This window comes from Pleurodeles waltl, chromosome 1_1 (assembly GCF_031143425.1).
Source record: "Pleurodeles waltl isolate 20211129_DDA chromosome 1_1, aPleWal1.hap1.20221129, whole genome shotgun sequence".
In the NCBI taxonomy this organism is placed as follows: domain Eukaryota; kingdom Metazoa; phylum Chordata; class Amphibia; order Caudata; family Salamandridae; genus Pleurodeles; species Pleurodeles waltl.
Genome location: NC_090436.1, coordinates 528808677 through 528829013, shown reverse-complemented (window position 1 = coordinate 528829013; position 20337 = coordinate 528808677). Strand labels below are relative to the sequence as shown.

Here is a 20337-nt window from a genome sequence, read left to right as displayed (position 1 = left end):
CGTATCATAGAGGAGGTAATAGAGAGTTGACCTTACGTATAAAAGAATCCAAATATATTCTTGATTTAGAAACTAAGACACCTCATGGATTGAATATGAGTGAAGAGCTTACCACTCATCTTTTTTGATGATTATTTTTAGGATTATTACATGGGATGGGAGCTTTTAGTTATTTGGATTAATGCTCGTATTTGAGTGGTAGCTTTTCATTGAAAGTATGTATTTTTAATACTTTTAATATTTAACCAATTTTCTATTTTTCAATTCTATTTTATTCTTTCAGAATGGAGGAGTCCGGACGGATTCCCGATTTTGGAATACTAAGTGCATGTATTCAGTCACGAGGTGTCAGGGATATCGGATATTTGAAAACTTGTGTAGAACATGTGGTTATGTAGATTGGGAGAAAATATGGTTAGAATCATCTTAGGGAGTAATTTAAGGAATGTTAAATGAATAACTTTAGATGCTAGTGCATTGAAGAAGTATATTTGGAAGTGCGGAATAGATGTAACTTGAAATTTACAACGAAAAAATTGACTGGCTCTTATCTATACTTATATTCTTACTTATATTTATATTTATACTTATATTTATATATTTATATGTAACTGTGAAGACATTTATATGCAATTGAGTATGCCGATACAATTGATCGTGTATAATTCTAGACATCTACAACTATTAAGAATATTAAATTCATTAAAATAAAATATTGTAAGATGTATTAAATAATATCTATGCGGTTAATTTGTTAAAACGGATACATATGATAACTTAGATTTATATATATTTATTTATTTATGTTATTTATTGAGTACTAATTGGGAGCCAGTTAGGCAATGTTAATGCACTTGGTTGAAAACCGAATGTTTTCTTATTATTATCATTCCTTTACTTATTACTTATGAAATATTGCAATTATTTTAATATATGAAAAAGTACTGCTTTATTAATATATTTATTCCTGCAATGGTCTTAATGTATGAATTATTTACTCCCCTTTTTATTTCCACTGTTTGTATAACTTTTGTTATGTGTAGTCCTATTTCTATGTTTATATTCAAGGGGTATTTAACTAAATGTACACTGGTGGTATGTTACACGTGATCAAGGCTGCTAGACAGCCGAAACGCGTAGTGTGTGAAATAAATTACTCTATTTGAGTTCTGGGATTTCCCGAGTGTGCGTTCTTCCTTGGAAGCTTCTTCATTGTTTCTATTTTTAACCGGAGTGCTCTGCCGGTTCTCTACGCACCACCTCTCTCGGGCCTCCAGGAGCCCAGCTGTGAGCATTGCTATAGTGAATGGATTGTTTGGGGCTCCATTTGGCCGGCCGTTAACCTACTTTGGATCGCTGTATTTTTCACGGCATTGGAGAGCTGCTTTCTGCAGTTTGGAATGAATATGATGTAACTGCAACTCCCATTGATGACTCTTTTGTTTTTGTTTTGTTTTTTCACCGTTCTTGAAATCGACTGAAAACAAATGCACTTGGATCGGATGTCCATTACGATGTTAAAGTAGCGGAGCGGCTACACAAACGGTAATGGTGTTTATATTACTAACCGGAGTTTTGTGCCGACCTGTCTCGCATTATTCATCTCGGGCATTCAGGAGCCCAGCTGCGAGTATCGGTGCAATTAATGGATTGTTTGAGGCTCTCTCTGGCCGGCCGTTAACCCGGTTTGAATCGCAGTATTTTTTATGATACTGAAGAGCTGCTTTCTGCGTTTTGGAACGAACACAGTGCAATTACAAGTCTTATTGGTGAATTTTTTACTTTTCTACTGCTCTTGAAATTGACTAACAATACATGTATTTGGATTAAATATTCACTACGATGCTAGAGCAGCATAGCGTCTTCACAAAAGGTACTTCGTTTGTTGACTGCACAGCCTAATTAAGTTGGTGTACCAACGCTGAGATTCTGTTTATTCATTCTGAATTGTTTCAGCTGCTTCTGACACAGGACCGGGTAACGAATTGAGAGTTTCTAGTTCTTTGATGACATGGAGATATTTAAAACATTGCAATTATAAACGGCGTATTTTGCAAACGATGTTTTTTTAAATAATTGGTCATCGATAAAGGAAAAACTTCATCACCAATTCTCTCATTTTCTCATCTATTTTATTTATCTCCTGAACGTATTTCTCCTCCCTTACAACGGAGTTTTTTGCTCATGGTCGGGAATTATTGAACTGTGTAACCAGCTCTATGACAGTTACGGAGTAACGTGGGATTATTGTGCAACTGTAGGAGTACCATATTGTTTTCACAACATTCCTATTTTTATATTGGGAGTCCAAATTCGAAATTATATCTCAATCGAATTGAAATGTGAAGTGCTATGAAGCCGTATATAGTGGCATTGGAATATATTATCTAAAATGAACATATTTTGAGTCCCTCCAGGAATTGCGGTACTGTTTAAAGTACTCCATTAACGTGATACAGAAAATTGATATTTTTGGTCCTTTTTTCTTGTGCATGATATTTTTTATGCTTGTAAGGTTCCGGCAAGAGGAACTGGTATTTTTCCAGGGGTCTTCTCAGTCTCAATAGAGTATTTATATCTTAGTAATAGTAGTGTCTTTTTGTATATATTTGGATTCGTATACTCTAGTCAACAAGATGGATGATGACATTGATAGTGAAAGGAAAATGGCTGCTCAGGTATTATTCTCTAAAACTGCCATAAGAAATAAATTGTCTGTGATTGATCAGGGTGGTAATAATGATCTGAATACATCCTTACATAAGCTGGAAAAATTGTGTAAACAGGAAATTTCGAAATGGTGGGAAGCCACTTCTTTACAAAATTATATTGATCAGGATATGGTCCCAAGAGGACTAAGAATCTTTATTACACCAGTCTATGAGTCTCCAAATCCTGAAATGTTAAAAGAATGGGCGGATAATTCTGCAATTAGTTCTAAACATATGTTGGAAATTTTGGTCAAATATGCTTGGCGTGATCGTGAGATCCTGTTATTGGACATTAAAAAAATAAAAGATGATTTGACCAGCAGATCTGAAACAGACAAAGAAAGTATCTCTCGCTTTTTTGAACTTATGAAGGTTAAATTGAAGAAATATGAAGACGATATAAAAATTAAGAAACAACAAAAACTCCATAGAGACATTGGAGATTATGAAAGCGGTAGAATTCTAACTTTTAGTAGAAAATACGATCATCTGTACAAATCAGGTAGCAATTCCCCAATATCTATGGCCCAGCCCTCAACCTCTGAAAGTGAACTGGAAAGTGTACAAGAGATTGACTCTTTAAGTTCAACGGAAAGTAAACCGTCTAGTGTCGAAGTTACCAACAAACCGGCTACTTTTTTAGACGAGTATCGCCTGCTGCGTCGTGGCAGGCAAGTACCATACAAACAGAAGGGAGAGGGACAAAATTACAGGGGCAGATCAACAGGACGACGAGGAAGACGAGCAGGAGTCAAAAGAGGAGACAGAGAATTAGAGACCGGACTAAGAAGAGACCCAAATTAAGAGTAATTGAGAAAAATGACAAGTGGCTTCAACATGGTGATCTAATGGATATGGAAACGGTGAATAAAACTATTGTTAATCTATCAGATCACTTTTTAACTGAAGATGATAAAAGAACATTGAGTTTGGGTCTCTCTTTTTGTCCAACTACACGTTTTAATTATGCTGAAACCCGAATTGACCTGTTTAAATTTGTTAGAAAATTAAAACTAAAAAAATGGTTTAAACTGAAAGGGAACATTTGCAATAGTTTGGAACCTGATGTGAATAAGGATAGTGACAAACATGTTCTATCTATTAGCGATGTGGATACATTGTTAATTCTGCATGAGTTAGAACAGGACTGTATAACACCAATTAATGAAAAGAATCTATATCAAAATTTGGAAGAGCTGGGTGTTGTTTATGATCGAGTAGTTCCTTCCGGTTTCAAACCCAAATCGACATTTTTGCCAAATATGATGCATGATAATATAGATACTTTTTATGACATGACAGTGCGTGGTCTGACACATTTCCGGCATCGAACATGGTTCAGACCAAGAAATAATAACAATATGACATTTAATCAGAGTGAGACCATTAGATTATTAGTGGAAGACAGTGATACTATTATTTGCCCAGCAGATAAAGGAGGCAATATAGTACTCTGGAAAAGGCAGAAATATATTGACGAAGTTATGCGTCAATTGAGTAATACACACTTTTATAAAGTTGTAACTAAAGAAGTATATTCTAATAGTATCACTAATATATGGCGTCTCCTAACAGAGTGGAAGGATAAGGGTCTATTAGTGTGGGAGGAGTACTGTTTCCTGAAAAAGGATTTTCCCAAGTTACCTGTATTGTATATTCTCCCGAAAATTCATAAGGATAGACTCAACCCTCCGGGAAGACCTATAGTATCATCTTGTGGTAATGCTCTGGAAAATATATCCAAATATGTGGATTTTTTTCTAAGAGATTTTGTCATGAATTTACCCTCTTATGTCCAGGATACAAAGGACTTTTTAGGCAAATTGGAGGGTATTATTTGGGAAGAAGATTTTTTACTTATATCTCTTGATGTAAATTCCCTTTATACCATTATTGATCATGAGAAAGGCATACAGGCATGCAGACATTTTTTACATACTAGATCGTTAAGATACCTGGCACATACGGATATGATCATTGAAATGATTACGTACTGTCTGACTAATAATATTTTTTTATTCAATGGTCAACTATACAAACAAATTTTGGGGACTGCTATGGGAACTTGTTTTGCCCCCAGTTTTGCCTGTTTATTTTTGGGCCTTTGGGAAGAACATGTTTTCAAGGATGAAGAGAAGTATCCTGAAATACATCAGGCTATACAGTGGCTCAGATATATTGATGATTTATTTATTATCTGGAAAGGTTCTGAGAAAGAGGCTATTAAGTTTATCACTAAACTTAATGATAATAATCTCAATATTAGTTTAACTTACAATATTAGTAAGGTGTATATTGAATTTCTAGATACAAAGATTGAGATTAAGAATGGGATGATATATACTGAACTCTTTCGTAAGGCTACAGCAGGAAACAGTTTATTGCATGCTGCTAGTGGACATCCAGATAAACTTAAATGGAGTATTCCGTATGGAGAACTACTGAGGGCTAAAAGAATAAGTAACACAGATGAGGCATTTGAACGAGAACAGGTAGAGATGATTAGAAGATTCAAACAAAGAGGTTACCCGGGGTGGATAATTAAAAAGGCCACAGAAAAAATCAAGAAAGTTGAGAGAATTCAGACTCTCTTTGATAATACGGCAGTAACTGAAAAACAGGAGAAGGATGATACTCGATTAATTTTAACTTTTAATGAGGACACCACAAAGATTAAAAAGATTATCTCCAAACAATGGAACATTTTGAAAAGTGATCCTGTTATTGGTAAGGAGATTCAGAGATGGCCTTCGATTACATACAGAAGAGGCCGTAATCTTCATGATATGTTGAGATCTAATGATATTTCTCCGTTATCTCATGTTAAGGAGCATAATTTACAGGGATTTTTTCCCTGTGGTCATTGTAAAGCCTGTCGTAATAGTGTGGCAAGAAAAGAGTACCCCATAAAAAGACCAGGGACAAATAGACCCATTAAGCAGTTTCTCACTTGCAGTACTCCTTTTACGATTTATGTATTGGAATGCCCGTGTCATTTGTGGTATGTGGGAAGTACAAAACATGTAGTGAAGAAGCGTATTCTTGAACATATGCGGGCTATTACATCAAAAAATCCCCATTATCCGGTAGCAAGACATTTTGAGGAGTATCATAATTCTGATGCTACTGTGTTGACCTACTTTGGTATTGAACATATACCCGCGTATCATAGAGGAGGTAATAGAGAGTTGACCTTACGTATAAAAGAATCCAAATATATTCTTGATTTAGAAACTAAGACACCTCATGGATTGAATATGAGTGAAGAGCTTACCACTCATCTTTTTTGATGATTATTTTTAGGATTATTACATGGGATGGGAGCTTTTAGTTATTTGGATTAATGCTCGTATTTGAGTGGTAGCTTTTCATTGAAAGTATGTATTTTTAATACTTTTAATATTTAACCAATTTTCTATTTTTCAATTCTATTTTATTCTTTCAGAATGGAGGAGTCCGGACGGATTCCCGATTTTGGAATACTAAGTGCATGTATTCAGTCACGAGGTGTCAGGGATATCGGATATTTGAAAACTTGTGTAGAACATGTGGTTATGTAGATTGGGAGAAAATATGGTTAGAATCATCTTAGGGAGTAATTTAAGGAATGTTAAATGAATAACTTTAGATGCTAGTGCATTGAAGAAGTACATTTGGAAGTGCGGAATAGATGTAACTTGAAATTTACAACGAAAAAATTGACTGGCTCTTATCTATACTTATATTCTTACTTATATTTATATTTATACTTATATTTATATATTTATATGTAACTGTGAAGACATTTATATGCAATTGAGTATGCCGATACAATTGATCGTGTATAATTCTAGACATCTACAACTATTAAGAATATTAAATTCATTAAAATAAAATATTGTAAGATGTATTAAATAATATCTATGCGGTTAATTTGTTAAAACGGATACATATGATAACTTAGATTTATATATATTTATTTATTTATGTTATTTATTGAGTACTAATTGGGAGCCAGTTAGGCAATGTTAATGCACTTGGTTGAAAACCGAATGTTTTCTTATTATTATCATTCCTTTACTTATTACTTATGAAATATTGCAATTATTTTAATATATGAAAAAGTACTGCTTTATTAATATATTTATTCCTGCAATGGTCTTAATGTATGAATTATTTACTCCCCTTTTTATTTCCACTGTTTGTATAACTTTTGTTATGTGTAGTCCTATTTCTATGTTTATATTCAAGGGGTATTTAACTAAATGTACACTGGTGGTATGTTACACGTGATCAAGGCTGCTAGACAGCCGAAACGCGTAGTGTGTGAAATAAATTACTCTATTTGAGTTCTGGGATTTCCCGAGTGTGCGTTCTTCCTTGGAAGCTTCTTCATTGTTTCTATTTTTAACCGGAGTGCTCTGCCGGTTCTCTACGCACCACCTCTCTCGGGCCTCCAGGAGCCCAGCTGTGAGCATTGCTATAGTGAATATATATATATATATATACACATTTCTACACTCTTTACTTCACCCTCCTGCAGGAAAACAGTGTAACAAACGACTTGATTCTCATGCACACTATTACTGAGAGGAGGAGTCACTCGATCTTGTGACTCAAAAACCTTCTTCAAAGGAAAACAACTTGTAACACTCAGAGCCCAACACTAGATGGCAGACTTAAGCAAAACATGTGAATCTGCAGCACTACATGCCACAAACAGATGTCTTCTAGGTAAGTAACATTTTCCATATATATAGATATATCTTTATATATTTTTGGTTTTCTTTTCCTCCTAAGTGCGTTATACGTTTTAGATAATCCCAGAGATGTTAACATTATCTCTGGCAGTTTTTTCTTGGGACAACTGTTGTTTTATACCAATAGTTGCTTTTGGGTCTTTCCCATGTTTCTTTTACTGCATTGTTCATTGCTTCTTCTTCACAAATGGGTTCTGCATTTTTCCCCTTTATCTGCACTTTTGCAGAGCAGCTTTGTCTAAAATCATGGCTTTTTATGGCAAAGAGCTATAGCTCAGTGTCATTGCCTGTTGACTCTGGACCCCCATATACTGGCGGAACTAGGTTTACTCCCACCTTGGGAGCAGGTGGTATTTTTTTTTATTGTCTGTTGTCTTCCAACACATTTTGTCCCAATGCCATAGGAATGCTATTCCCATGCTTTTCAATGCCTTTATAACTTTACTTGCTTGTTGTCCTTTCCACAGTTCTTAAGGTATCCTAAGAGTATCCACTCTCTTTCTAGATTGGATTGTTCAGGTCCGCAAGTTTTCAGAGGATCAATTGCATTTGCATTAAAATCTGCTACACATTGGCCAAGGAGCAACTCCCTGAGGACTTGCATGCTCATTCTACCAGTGTTAGATCCATGACTGCTGCATTAGAATGCAGAGTTCCAGTCCTGGATATATACCTGGTAGCAACATGGGTTTTCCTGCACACTTTTACCTACATTACTGTCTCAACAATTTAATAGAGTTTTCTAGCTGCAGGTTCCTTACCTTAGAATTTCCTGGTGTCCGCTTCGAATCCGGAATTTTTCTGCTGAGCAGTACCCTGTGCGCCCCGTCGGGTGGCGTCGTTTGGATCCTCGCGCGTTGTCCGGCTCCGCGTGGTGTCGTCAGCGTCGTTGGAGCAGTCTGACGTCACGGTTCTCTATATAGACACCACCTGGGTGCATGTACGTCAGTTCTTTTCCTTCTGCGCCGGGTAAGCGCAGATCCGAATTAGAGCTTCCCTTTCTTTGACGTTCGTCGAGGCTTTTTCACCTTTTTCACTGTTTGAAGTCATGTCTTCGAGAAAGACTCAGTTGAAGCCGTGTGGTGCGTGTCATCGCACCATGTCGGTGAGGGACCAGCACCGAGATTGCCTTTGGTGCCTCGAGAAGGATCACAACTCCACCTTGTGCTCTGACTGTCGGACCATGGCTCCGAAGGTCTTGAGGGAGAGATCCCTCAAGCTTCTTGCGGCCCGACAGCCGTCTTCGGTCGGCGCGACTCAGAGGAGATCACGGTCCCGCAGTAGGAGGAGGTCGCGGCACCACTCCCGGAACCCCAAGTCGTCTTCCTCACATGCGAGATCGTCTGGTCATTCAGGTAAGAGGCACAAGAAGAAAAAGAAGTCCAAGCGGACTTCGACTTCGCCTCGGCCGACGAGGCATCTAGGGAACATCAATATTCTGAGCGCGGTTCTGCGGAGCCTTTGCCAGGGTCGACTCCACGTCTTCCCCCTTTTCCAGGGACCGAAGAGTCCCCCGCTCAAATAAAATAATTTTACAAGGCCATGCGTCTTGTTTTTGAGCAGGCTGCACCCTTGGGTGGGTATTTGGGCCCCGTGGGGTCAGCAGGGGCCCCTTTGGATTCAGCGTCAGCGGCTTCGGTGCTGTTGGGGACTCCAGGATCCGATACCGGATCCGGACTGGCGCTGGTCCCTCAGTCGACCTCCTCTGGCGCCGGGTCTGACGTTGCCGCTTCCTCCACCACCTGCGCCCACCGGTGGTAGCCCCATCCTCATTCCGGATGATCCGGAGTGCTGTCGTACGACGCCGACTCAGGCGCCGATTCGGCCCAGATCATTGTCTGAGCATCATACAGAACAGCCAGGCGCAGAAGAGGAATGGGAGGGGTCTGAGGACCCTTTGGAATATAACCTGGAAACAGGACTGGTACGAGGATCTAGGGGAGACCAGTGGACTGGACACATCTCCAGATACTGGTATTCTCTCTCCTCCTAATGTGGCTACAGAGGAGGGTGCTTCTTATGCTATGGTGGTGTGTAGGGCGGCTTCGGTCTTGGACCTAGACTTACCTACGGTGCCAGTCAGGACGAATCTCCTAACAGAGGTGCTTCAACCGGGGGTGACAACATCAGAGCCGATGTTGGCCTTCAATGAGGCCCTAACAGATGCTCTTCTGGGTACATGGTCCAAACCCGCACAGGTGCTCTTGTGAATAGGACAGTTGGCTGCCGCCATAGACCTGCTCTGAGCGACCCTAGTTTCCTGACCCACCACCCCGGAGAGCTTGGTGGTCCAAGCCTCTATTTCCCGTGGTGCCTTCCCTTCCGCTCCCACGGATAGGGAATCCAAGAGGCTGGATAAGCTTGGAAAAAAAATGTTTTCTTTCACCAGCCTGGCATTGAGGTCCGTAAACACCTCTTGCCTATTGGGCTGTTTCTCCCATACTTTATGGGATTCGGTGGCACAGGTGCTGCCCCAGATCCCGGAGGGCGTACGGGACACTTTCACCCAGGCTTTGAAGGATGGAAGAGATGCAGCCAAGTTTACGATCAGGTGTGGATTGGACATGACTGACTCGCTGGGCAGAGCGATTTCATCGTCAGTGGCCCTACATCACCACGCCTGGCTACGGTCAACTGGCTTTTCGGGGGATGTCCAGTGAAGTTTGATGGACATGCCTTTTGATGGCTCTCACCTTTTTGGTGAGAAGGCAGACTCCGCGCTTGAGAGGTTCAAGGATTCTCGAGCTACGGCCAGATTCTTGGGGGGAGGTAAGTTTGGTTAGATTTATCAGGTAAGTAAAGCACTTACACAGTCAGTCTCCTGGGCATAGGCAGCCCACCATTGGGGGTTCAAGGCAACCCCAAAGTCACCGCACCAGCTACACAGGGCCGGTCAGGTGCAGAGGTAAAAGGAGGGCCCAAAACACATAGGCGCCTATGAAGAACAGGGGTGCTCCGGTTCCAGTCTGCTAGCAGGTAAGTGCCTGCGTCCTCGGGGAGGAGACCAGGGGGGTTTTGTAGAGCAATGGGGGGGGCACAGACAGGCACACAAAACACACCCTCAGTGGCACAGGGGCGGCTGGATGCAGTGTGTAAAGTAGGCATCGGGTTTGCTATTGAAACAATGGGGAGACCCTCTGGCTGTTTTTTACAATAAACCCCACACTGGCATCAGTGTGCATTTATTGTGCTGAGAAGTTTGATACCAAACTTCCCAGATTTCTTTGTAGCCATTATGAAACTGTGGAGTTTGTAATTGACAGACTCCCAGACCATATACTCTTTATGGCTACCCTGTACTTACAATGTCTAAGGTTTTGCGTAGACACTGTAGGGGCATAGTGCTCATGCAGCTATGCCCTCACCTGTGCTATAGTGCACCCTGCCTTAGGGCTGTAAGGCCTCCTAGAGGGGTGACTTACCTATGCCACATGCAGTGAGGGGTAGGCATGGCACCCTGAGGGGAGTGTCATGTCGACTTAGTCATTTTCTCCCCACCAGCACACACAAGCTGTGAGGCAGTGTGCATGTGCTGAGTGAGGTGTCCCCAGGGTGGCATAAGACATGCTGCAGCCCTTAAAGACCATCCCTGGCCACAGAGCCCTTGGTATCAGGAGTACCATTTACAAGGGACTTAACTGTGTACCAGGGCTGTGCCAATTGTTGGAACAAAGGTACAGTTTAGGGAAAGAACACTGGTGCTAGGGCCTGGTTAGCAGGGTCCACTCTCCGGATTCTCAGCCACATTCATTACACCCAGCATGACGCGTTTCAGCAGATTGCCTTTCTCAAATGCCGGTAAAGAAATAGACATTTACTCACAGGCGCTTTAAATAGTTTTCCTTCATTGTTATTTCATGATACTCGTAAGTAAAAAAGGACTAAAAAGTCTCCATAAATCACACAGCTAGCAGCACCGCCATGATCTCATGTTCTTTTAGATGTTGCTTAGTCCCAGTTATAACTTTTCTTTAGTAGAGTTAAATACCCAAATGGTTCTGGGCACGCGTCATGCTGGGTGTAATGAATGTGGCTGAGAATCCGGAGAGTGCTCCTTTTTGGCTCTGAAGTGGAGCCTGTTTGGTTGCTATATTTCACGTGCATGCCACTTGCACGAAGGAATCACCCATCCCAAAAGTGTTCGCCAATATTGGTGGCATTTGTGAAAGAGTGTGTGTGTGTGTGTGTGTGTGTGTGTGTGTGTGTGTGTGTGTGTGTCTGTGTGTGTGTGTGTGTGTATATATATATATATATATATATATGTTTTTGCCATTTTTGCCTTAGAGGCATGTAAAAAAAAAAATCTTCAAACAGTCAAGTGACAAAGCTAAAACTACATACTGTTAGTTCTTCAATGACTCTGCGCTTCTGGCGTGGAAAGTTGTAGGAAAAGAACTGACGTACACGCGCCGAGGTGGCGTCTTTATAGACAGCCTTGATGTCATAGATGGCTCCAACGATGCTGACCAAGGCGGACGACGCACGTGATTCCGAATGACGCCACCCGACGGCGGGCACAGGGTACTGCTCCGCAGAAAAATTCCGGATTTAAAGCTGACGTCAGGAAATTCTAAGGTAAGGAATCTGCAGCTAGATAGAGTCTCTACCAGATAATTTGTTACCGAAGGTAAGTAACTTGTTCATATGGTCCGTTCTGAAGGGTACTTTACCCATTTGGCCCTGCAGGACTTCCTTGTCTGAAAGTGGTCCGCAGACCCTCCTTCTGGGATGGTATTGCTTTGGTATCTAATTCTAAGGTAAAGAATCTGCGGCTAGATGTCTCTATCAGATGAACAAGTTACTTACTTTCTGTGAAGCTTTATCTGGTAGAGACAGGATCTAGCCTCAGATTCCTTACCGACCCTCCCAGCCTCCCTGCTGTGCGACCTGATTGCTAAGGATAGGGACTTTCCTTACAGAGGAAGCTCTGCGATCTGATTTTTCTTTTGATCTCAAGTATCCCTCTATTGGCATTAAAATGCCTTCATTGGGATTTCATAATTGATTAACACGGAGATGTCTCTTTTTTGGCACACTGTTTCCATAGACTGTTTCGATAAGTGGCTCCACGTTTCTACGTGAAAAACAGTCACAGAAGAAACTGACATCAGCCTGTTGGGGAGGTGATTATATGGGCTAAGTCGATGTCACATCCGGTGGATGATGTTGCTACGGAGTTGCATGACACCCTCTACCGATGTGCAGCGGTACTGCTGGAAAATTTCCAGATCCAGTCTGTCATGTGGGGAATAATTCTAAGGTATGGAATCTGCAGCTAGACCCTGTCTCTACCAAATAAGGCCTTACCGAAGGTAAGTAACTTGTTTAACAGATCAAAATAAAAGATTTTAATACATCCATACATCAGTCATTACAAACAGTTTGGTTTCTGTATTTAGAACATGTACTTATGTTACACATTTTGTGGTTTGTAATTGTTGTGGCTAAAGATTTTGGACCTTTTCTGCTTCATTCTTTAGTGGTTGGCCGAAGTCTACCAGTCCCAGGGAATGATGGTTGCAGCAGAGATGTGTTACAGAAAAGGTCTTCAATTGGCATCACAGCAGAACAATTGGAATGGGAAGCTTTCCAGCCTTCTGCGATTAGCCATGCTTGCATACAAAGTGTGCTTGGTGCGTACCCCTTTAATTTAACTGATTCTAGAATCATTGTTAGAATTGTTTGCTGTGAACCAGAATTCCTACCAATATCTTTCTGTGGTTCTGTATGGAAGTGTTGAAACTTTGACCACAGCTTAACTTTAAGATCCTCATCATGAGTAGCTTAATAAATTCTGTTATGGGTCGTGTAAGGAAATGCCTCCTTTGCATGGTTACCCCCTGACTTTTTGCCTTTGCTGATGCCAAGTTATGATTTGAAAGTGTGCTGAGGCTTGCTAATCAGGCCCCAGCACCAGTGTTCTTTCCCTAACCTGTACTTTTGTTTCCACAATTGGCACACCCTGGCATCCAGGTAAGTCCCTTGTAACTGGTACCTCTGGTACCAAGGGCCCTGATGCCAGGGAAGGTCTCTAAGGGCTGCAGCATGTCTTATGCCACCCTGGGGACCCCTCACTCAGCACAGACACACTGCTTGCCAGCTTGTGTGTGCTAGTGGGGATAAAAAGACTAAGTCGGCATGGCACTCCCCTCAGGGTGCCATGCCAACCTCACACTGCCTATAGGTATAGGCCAGTCACCCCTCTAGCAGGCCTTACAGCCCTAAGGCAGGGTGCACTATACCATAGGTAAGGGCATAAGTGCATGAGCACTATGCCCCTACAGTGTCTAAGCAAAACCTTAGACATTGTAAGTGCAGGGTAGCCATAACAGTATATGGTCTGGGAGTCTGTCATACACGAACTCCACAGCTCCATAATGGCTACACTGAAAACTGTGAAGTTTGGTATCAGACTTCTCAGCACAATAAATGCACACTGATGCCAGTGTACATTTTATTGTAACATACACCCCAGAGGGCACCTTAGAGGTGCCCCCTGAAACCTTAACCGACTACCAGTGTGGGCTGACTAGTTTTAGCAGCCTGCCACACACCAGACATGTTGCTGGCCACATGGGGAGAGTGCCTTTGTCACTCTGTGGCTAGTAACAAAGCCTGTACTGGGTGGAGGTGCTTCTCACCTCCCCCTGCACGAACTGTAACACCTGGCAGTGAGCCTCAAAGGCTCACCCCCTTTGTTACAGCACCCCAGGGCACTCCAGCTAGTGGAGTTGCCTGCCCCTTCTGGCCACGGCCCCACTTTTGGCGGCAAGGCCGGAGGAGATAATGAGAAAAACAAGGAGTCATCACTGGTCAGTCAGGACAGCCCCTGAGGTGTCCTGAGCTGAGGTGACTCTGACTTTTAGAAAGATTCCCCCAATAGGGATAGGGATGTGCCCCCCTCCCCTCAGGGAGGAGGCACAAAGAGGGTGTAGCCACCCTCCAGGACAGTAGCCATTGGCTACTGCCCTCCGAGACCTAAACACATCCCTAAATTCAGTATTTAGGGGCACCCCAGAACCTAGGAAACTAGATTCCTGCAACCTAAAGAAGGAGGAGGACTGCTGACCTGAAGCCCTGCAGTGAAGACTGAGACGAAAACTGATTTGGCCCCAGCCCCACCGGCCTGTCTCCCTACTTCGTTGAAAACTGCAACAACGAAACATCCAACAGGGACCAGCGACCTCTGAAGCCTCAGAAGACTGCCCTGCACCCAAAGGATCAACCTGCGGAAAACGAACACTACAGGGAGGACTCCCCGGGGACTGCGAGCCCGTGAGTAGCTAAAGTTGACCCCCCTGAGCCCCCACAGCTACGCCTGCAGAGGAAATCCAAAGGCTCCCCCTGACTCCAGTGCAGGAGCGACCCCCAGGCGACCCTCTGCCTAGCACAGGTGGTGGCTGTCCCGAGGAGCCCCCCCTGTGCCTACCTGCATCATTGAAGAGACCCCCGGGTCTCCCCATTGCTTTCAATACAAAACCCGACGCCTGTTTGCACTCTGCACCCGGCCGCCCCTGTGCCACGGAGGGTGTCCTTTCTGTGCCTGCTTGTGTCCGTCCCGTCCCCCCCCCCAGTGCCCTAAAAACCCCCTCCTGGTCTATTCAAAGTTCCTAGAATACCTGAGTGAAATACCTTTCATTTGAAGTATTACTTGTAAATCTTGAACCTGTGGTTGTTAAAATAAGCTAAGAAAATATATTTTTCTGTATAAAAACCTATTGGCCTGGAGTAAATCTTTGAGTGTGTGTTCCTCATTTATTGCCTGTGTGGGTACAACAAATGCTTAACACTACCCTCTGATAAGCCTACTGCTCGACCACACTACCACAAAATAGAGCATTAGAATTATCTTTTTGCCACTATCTTACCTCTAAGTGGAACCCTTGGACTCTGTGCACACTATTTCTTACTTTAAATTGTATATACAGAGCCAACTTCCTACAGTCCAGAACTGCCCCGATGAAAGGGAGCATCTGAGCGGGAGACAGGTGTGACTTCGGCACGTTGATAGTGAACCCCAGCTGGTGCAGGAGCTTTGCCGTAGTCTGGAGGTGTGAGACTACTGTCTGGGGCGAAGTCGCCTTCAACAGCCAGTCGTCTAGGTAGGGGAAGACTGAGACCCCTAACCTGTGCAGATGAGCTGCAACCACCGCCATCACTTTCGTGAACCCCTGGACTTGCCGCCAAAAGTGGGGGCTGTGTCCAGGGGGCGGGCATCTCCACTAGGTGGAGTGCCCTGCATTGTAACACGAAGCTTGAGCCTTTGAGGCCCACTGCTAGGTGTTACAGTTCCTGCAGGGGGAAGGTGTGAAGCACCTCCACCCATAACAGGCTTTATTTCTGGCCTCAAAGGGCACAAAGGCCCTCACCAAATGGGGTCAGAAACTCATCTCTCAGCAGCAGGCTGGCACAGACCAGTCAGTCCTGCACTGAACAATTGGGTAAAATACAGGGGGCACCTCTCAGATGCCCTTTGTGTGCATTTTTTAATAAATCCAACACTGGCATCAGTGTGGGTTTATTATTCTGAGAAGTTTGATACCAAACCTCCCAGTATTCAGTGTAGCCATTATGGAGCTGTGGAGTTTTTGACAAACTCCCAGACCATATACTAAATATGGCCACACTGTACTTACAATGTCTAAGAATAGACTTAGACACTATAGGGGCATATTGCTCATGCGGCTGTGCCCTCACCTGTGGTATAGTGCACCCTGCCTTAGGGCTGTAAGGCCTGCTAGAGGGGTGACTTATCTATTCCACAGGCAGCATTTTGTGTGCATGGCATCCTGAGGGGAGGCCATGTCGACTTTGCCTTTTTCTCCCCACCAACACGCACAATCTGCAATGGCAGTGTGCATGTGTTAGGTGAGGGGTCCCTTAGTGTGTCACAACATATGCTGCAGCCCTTAGGGACCTTCCCTGGTCACAGGGCCCTTGGTACCACTGGTACCTTTTACAAGGGACTTATCTGTGTGCCAGGGGTGGGCCAATTGTGGGAACAATGGTACATTTTAGGTAAAAGAACACTGGTGCTGGGGCCTGGTTAGCAGGGTCCCAGCACACTTCTCAGTGAAGTCAGCATCAGTATCAGGCAAAAAGTGTGGGGTAACTGCAACAAGGAGCCATTTCTTTACATGGACACAGTGCGGTTTCGGGCTTATCCTCCCCAAAAGCGAGTCCAAGGCATTCAGGCTACGATTCCGATCTTTCAGCCTTCGTCTTGAGTTTCGGTGAGACAGGCTCTGAGGCTGCTGGGCCTCTTGGCCTCCTGCATCCTGCTAGTAGCACATGCCAGGTGGCATATGCGGGCTCTGCAGTGGGACTTTTGAAGTTCCAGGGGGCGCAGCATCAGGGGAATCTCTCCGACATGGTCCAGATCTCGGAGGAGACTGCGAAAGACCTGCAGTGGTGGCTTTCGAATCCCAATTGGGTCAATGGCAGATCCCTCTCCCTTCGCCAACCAGATCTCTCAATAGTGAAAGATGCGTCGCTTCTGGGTTGGGGCAACCACATGGGAGAGGCTGAGATCAGAGGCCTCTGGTCTCCGGCGGAGTCGGGACTCCACAGCAACATGCTGGAGCGCCGAGCAATCAGACTTGCGTTGAAAGCATTCCTTCCCTCTCTCAATGGGAAAGTGGTGCAGGTGTTCACGGACAACACTACCGCCATGTGGTACTCCAACAAACAAGGCGGGGTAGGGTCCAGGACCCTATGTCAGGAGGCACTAGGCCTCTGGACATGGCTAGAACATCAGGGCATTACCCTGATGGTACAACATCTGGCGGGCTCTCAACGCCAGAGCAGACGAACTGAGCCGCCGACGTACTGTCGATCACGAATGGCATCTCCATCCGGAGGTGGTGCAAGGTCTCCCTTCTCAAGTGGGGAGAGCCTTGGTTAGATCTGCTCGCCTCCGCAGAGAACGCGCAATGTCAGCTATTTTGCGCGTTAGAGTTTCCAAGGCGGCACTCGCTTGGAGCCGCTTTTCGTCTCGAGTGGAACTCCGGCCTCCTTTACGCCTTCCCGCCTATCCCTCTTATACCCAGAGTTCTCAAGAAGATCAAGAGCGACCGGGCCCAAGTTATCTTGGTGGCTCCGGACTGGCCTAAAAGTGTGTGGTATCCCGAGCTACTGAGCATGTCCATCGATCCTCCACTCAGACTGCCTCTTCGGGCGGGTCTTCTGTCGCAGCGGCAGGGGACGGTCCTCCACCCGAACCTGTCCAACCTCTGCCTTCATGCGTGGAGTTTGAGCGTCAACAGTTGATGACATTTGCCCTTCCACCCGAAGTCTGCAATGTTATCTTGGCAGCCAGGCGTCCCTCGACTAAAACTGTATACTCCTGTTGTTGGAATACATTTGTGGCATGGTGCACCTACAAATCTGTTGACCCCCCTATCTGCCCCTCTTTCTGAGGTTCTTCTATTCATTCTTTCCTTAGCCCGGCAGGGCTCTGCATTGGGCACCCTTAAGGGGTATCTGTCTGCCATTTCCCCCTTTCTTAGGCTTCCTGATCAGCCCTCACTCTTTAAATCTCCTCTTGTGAGTAGGTTCTTAAAGGGGCTCACCCACTTATTTCCTCCCACTCCTTTCATCATGCCTCAGTGGGATCTTAATCTTGTGCTTACTTTCTTGATGTGTACTCCCTTTGAGCCTATGCATAATTGTCCCTTACGGCTCCTCACATTCAAAACTGTCTTTCTTATCGCCATCACCTCTGCTTGCAGGGTGAGTGAGCTTCAGGCCCTTTCTTCAAAGCCTCCATACTTGTCAGTACACCCGGACAAAGTGGTGTTACACACTAGAGCTTCCTTCCTTCCTAAGGTGGTTACACCGGTTCATGTAGGCCAGTCCATCACTTTGCCTACCTTCTACACACCCCCACATCCTTCCCATGAGGAGGAGAGACTCCACCGTCTGGACCCAAAAAGAGCATTGGCGTTCTATCTCCGTCGTACTAAAGACTTCCGGGTGGACGATCAACTCTTTGTAGGCTATGTGGGTGTGAAGAAAGGGAAGGGGGTGCAGAAACGTACCATCTCTTGATGGGTGCTTCTTTGCATCAAAATGTGCTACGCTTTGGCGAAAAAGCAGCCTCCTGGCGGCTTGCGGGCTCATTCTACCAGGGCCACTGCTGCATCCACTGCGTTAACATGCAGAGTTTCTGTCCTGGATATCTCTCAGGCAGCTACGTGGGCATCTCTGCACACGTTTGCTGAGCATTACTGCCTGGACACTCAGGTCCGTCGGGACGGCTACTTTGGTCGTTCGGTCCTGCAGGACTTTCTAGTATGATCTTAGTTCGCAGCCCACCACCGAGGATGGCATTGCTTGGGTATCTATTCTAAGGTAAGGAATCTGCAACTAGAAGTCTGTATCAGATGTACAAGTTACTTACCTTCGGTAACGAAATATCTGGTAGAGACATATTCTAGTTGCAGATTCCTTACCGCCCACCCATCCTCCCCGCTTGCGAACTGATTTCTAGGGACAGGGATTCCCCCCCCTTTCAGGTTCTTAGCTCTGGCGTACCAATATCAGTGTTCTTAGTGGCTCTGCGCTCTGGCGTGGAAAGTCGTAAAAAGAAACTGACGTCACTGCACGAGGGCGGCATCTATGTACTACTCCCGATGTCATCACGGTGACTACGACGCCTGCGTAGTCGACCGACGCCACCTACCGACGTGCAAGGGTATTGCTCAAAGAAAAAATCTCCGGATCCACTCTGACACCTGGGGGAAATTACTAAGGTAAGGAATCTTCAACTAGAATGTCTCTACCAGATATTTAGTTACCGAAGGTAAGTAACTTGTACGTTAGGTTGAACACCCATGTAATCATGTTCAGCTGGACCCCAATAGAAGGTAGAAAGTAATATTTAGGCGTGAGGATATTTATTTAAGTGTGAGGAAATGGGGTGTATTATATGGTGTTGTCGTGTGATCTTACTGTGTAGTACACTTACTAACCCTTTAGGGCCAGTAGGTTTCGTTTGTCAAACCTTTAGCTGAAATATGAGTAGCTCTGGCTCTGAGCAGTCAGGCTTACACAAAGGAACACGTGCTAAGTGTAGGAAAGTGCCCCTTTTGGCATAGTTACGTTAGGTTGAACACCCATGTAATCATGTTCAGCTGGACCCCAATAGAAGGTAGAAAGTAATATTTAGGCGTGAGGATATTTATTTAAGTGTGAGGAAATGGGGTGTATTATATGGTGTTGTCGTGTGATCTTACTGTGTAGTACACTTACTAACCCTTTAGGGCCAGTAGGTTTCGTTTGTCAAACCTTTAGCTGAAATATGAGTAGCTCTGGCTCTGAGCAGTCAGGCTTACACAAAGGAACACGTGCTAAGTGTAGGAAAGTGCCCCTTTTGGCATAGTTACAAGCCCCCCCCCCCCCCCCCCAAAACACACACTTTTTGCCTGGTATTGATGCTAATTTGACTGAGTGTATGCTAGGATGCTGCTAATCAGGCCCCAGCACCAATGTTCTTTCCCTAACCAGACCATTGTTTCCACAATTGGGGCACAGATAAGTCCCTTGTAAAAGGTACCAGTGGTCCAAAGGGATCTGTGGCCAGGGAGGGCTCCTAAGGGCTGCAGCATGTATTGTGCCACCCTAAGGGACCCCTTACAAACACATGCACACTTCCATTTGTGTGTGTGTTATGTGTGTGTGTGTGTGTGTGTGTTGGTGGGGAGAAAAAGGCAGTTGAAATTATACCCCTTCCAAGGTACCATGTCCACGAAACAGTGCCTGTGGTAAAATAAACCCAGATGATATCTTAGAGATGTCCCCTGTATTTTACCCAACCCATTAGTGTAAGGCTGACTGGTCTGTGCCAGCCTGCAACTAACAGACACGTTCCTGACCCCATGGAGTGA

General features: G+C 44.3%; 1 protein-coding gene across 4 annotated transcripts in view; it reads left to right on the top strand.

Moving 5' to 3' along the window:
- The window catches only part of SKIC3 (SKI3 subunit of superkiller complex), a 1026707-nt gene that overhangs the window by 879404 nt on the left and 126966 nt on the right, over nucleotides 1-20337 (top strand). For all 4 annotated transcript variants that reach the window (XM_069225585.1, XM_069225575.1, XM_069225607.1 and 1 more), the window contains exon 38: nucleotides 12931-13083. In XM_069225585.1, the coding sequence (XP_069081686.1) occupies nucleotides 12931-13083 (153 nt within the window). The remainder of the gene's footprint in view (nucleotides 1-12930; nucleotides 13084-20337) is intronic.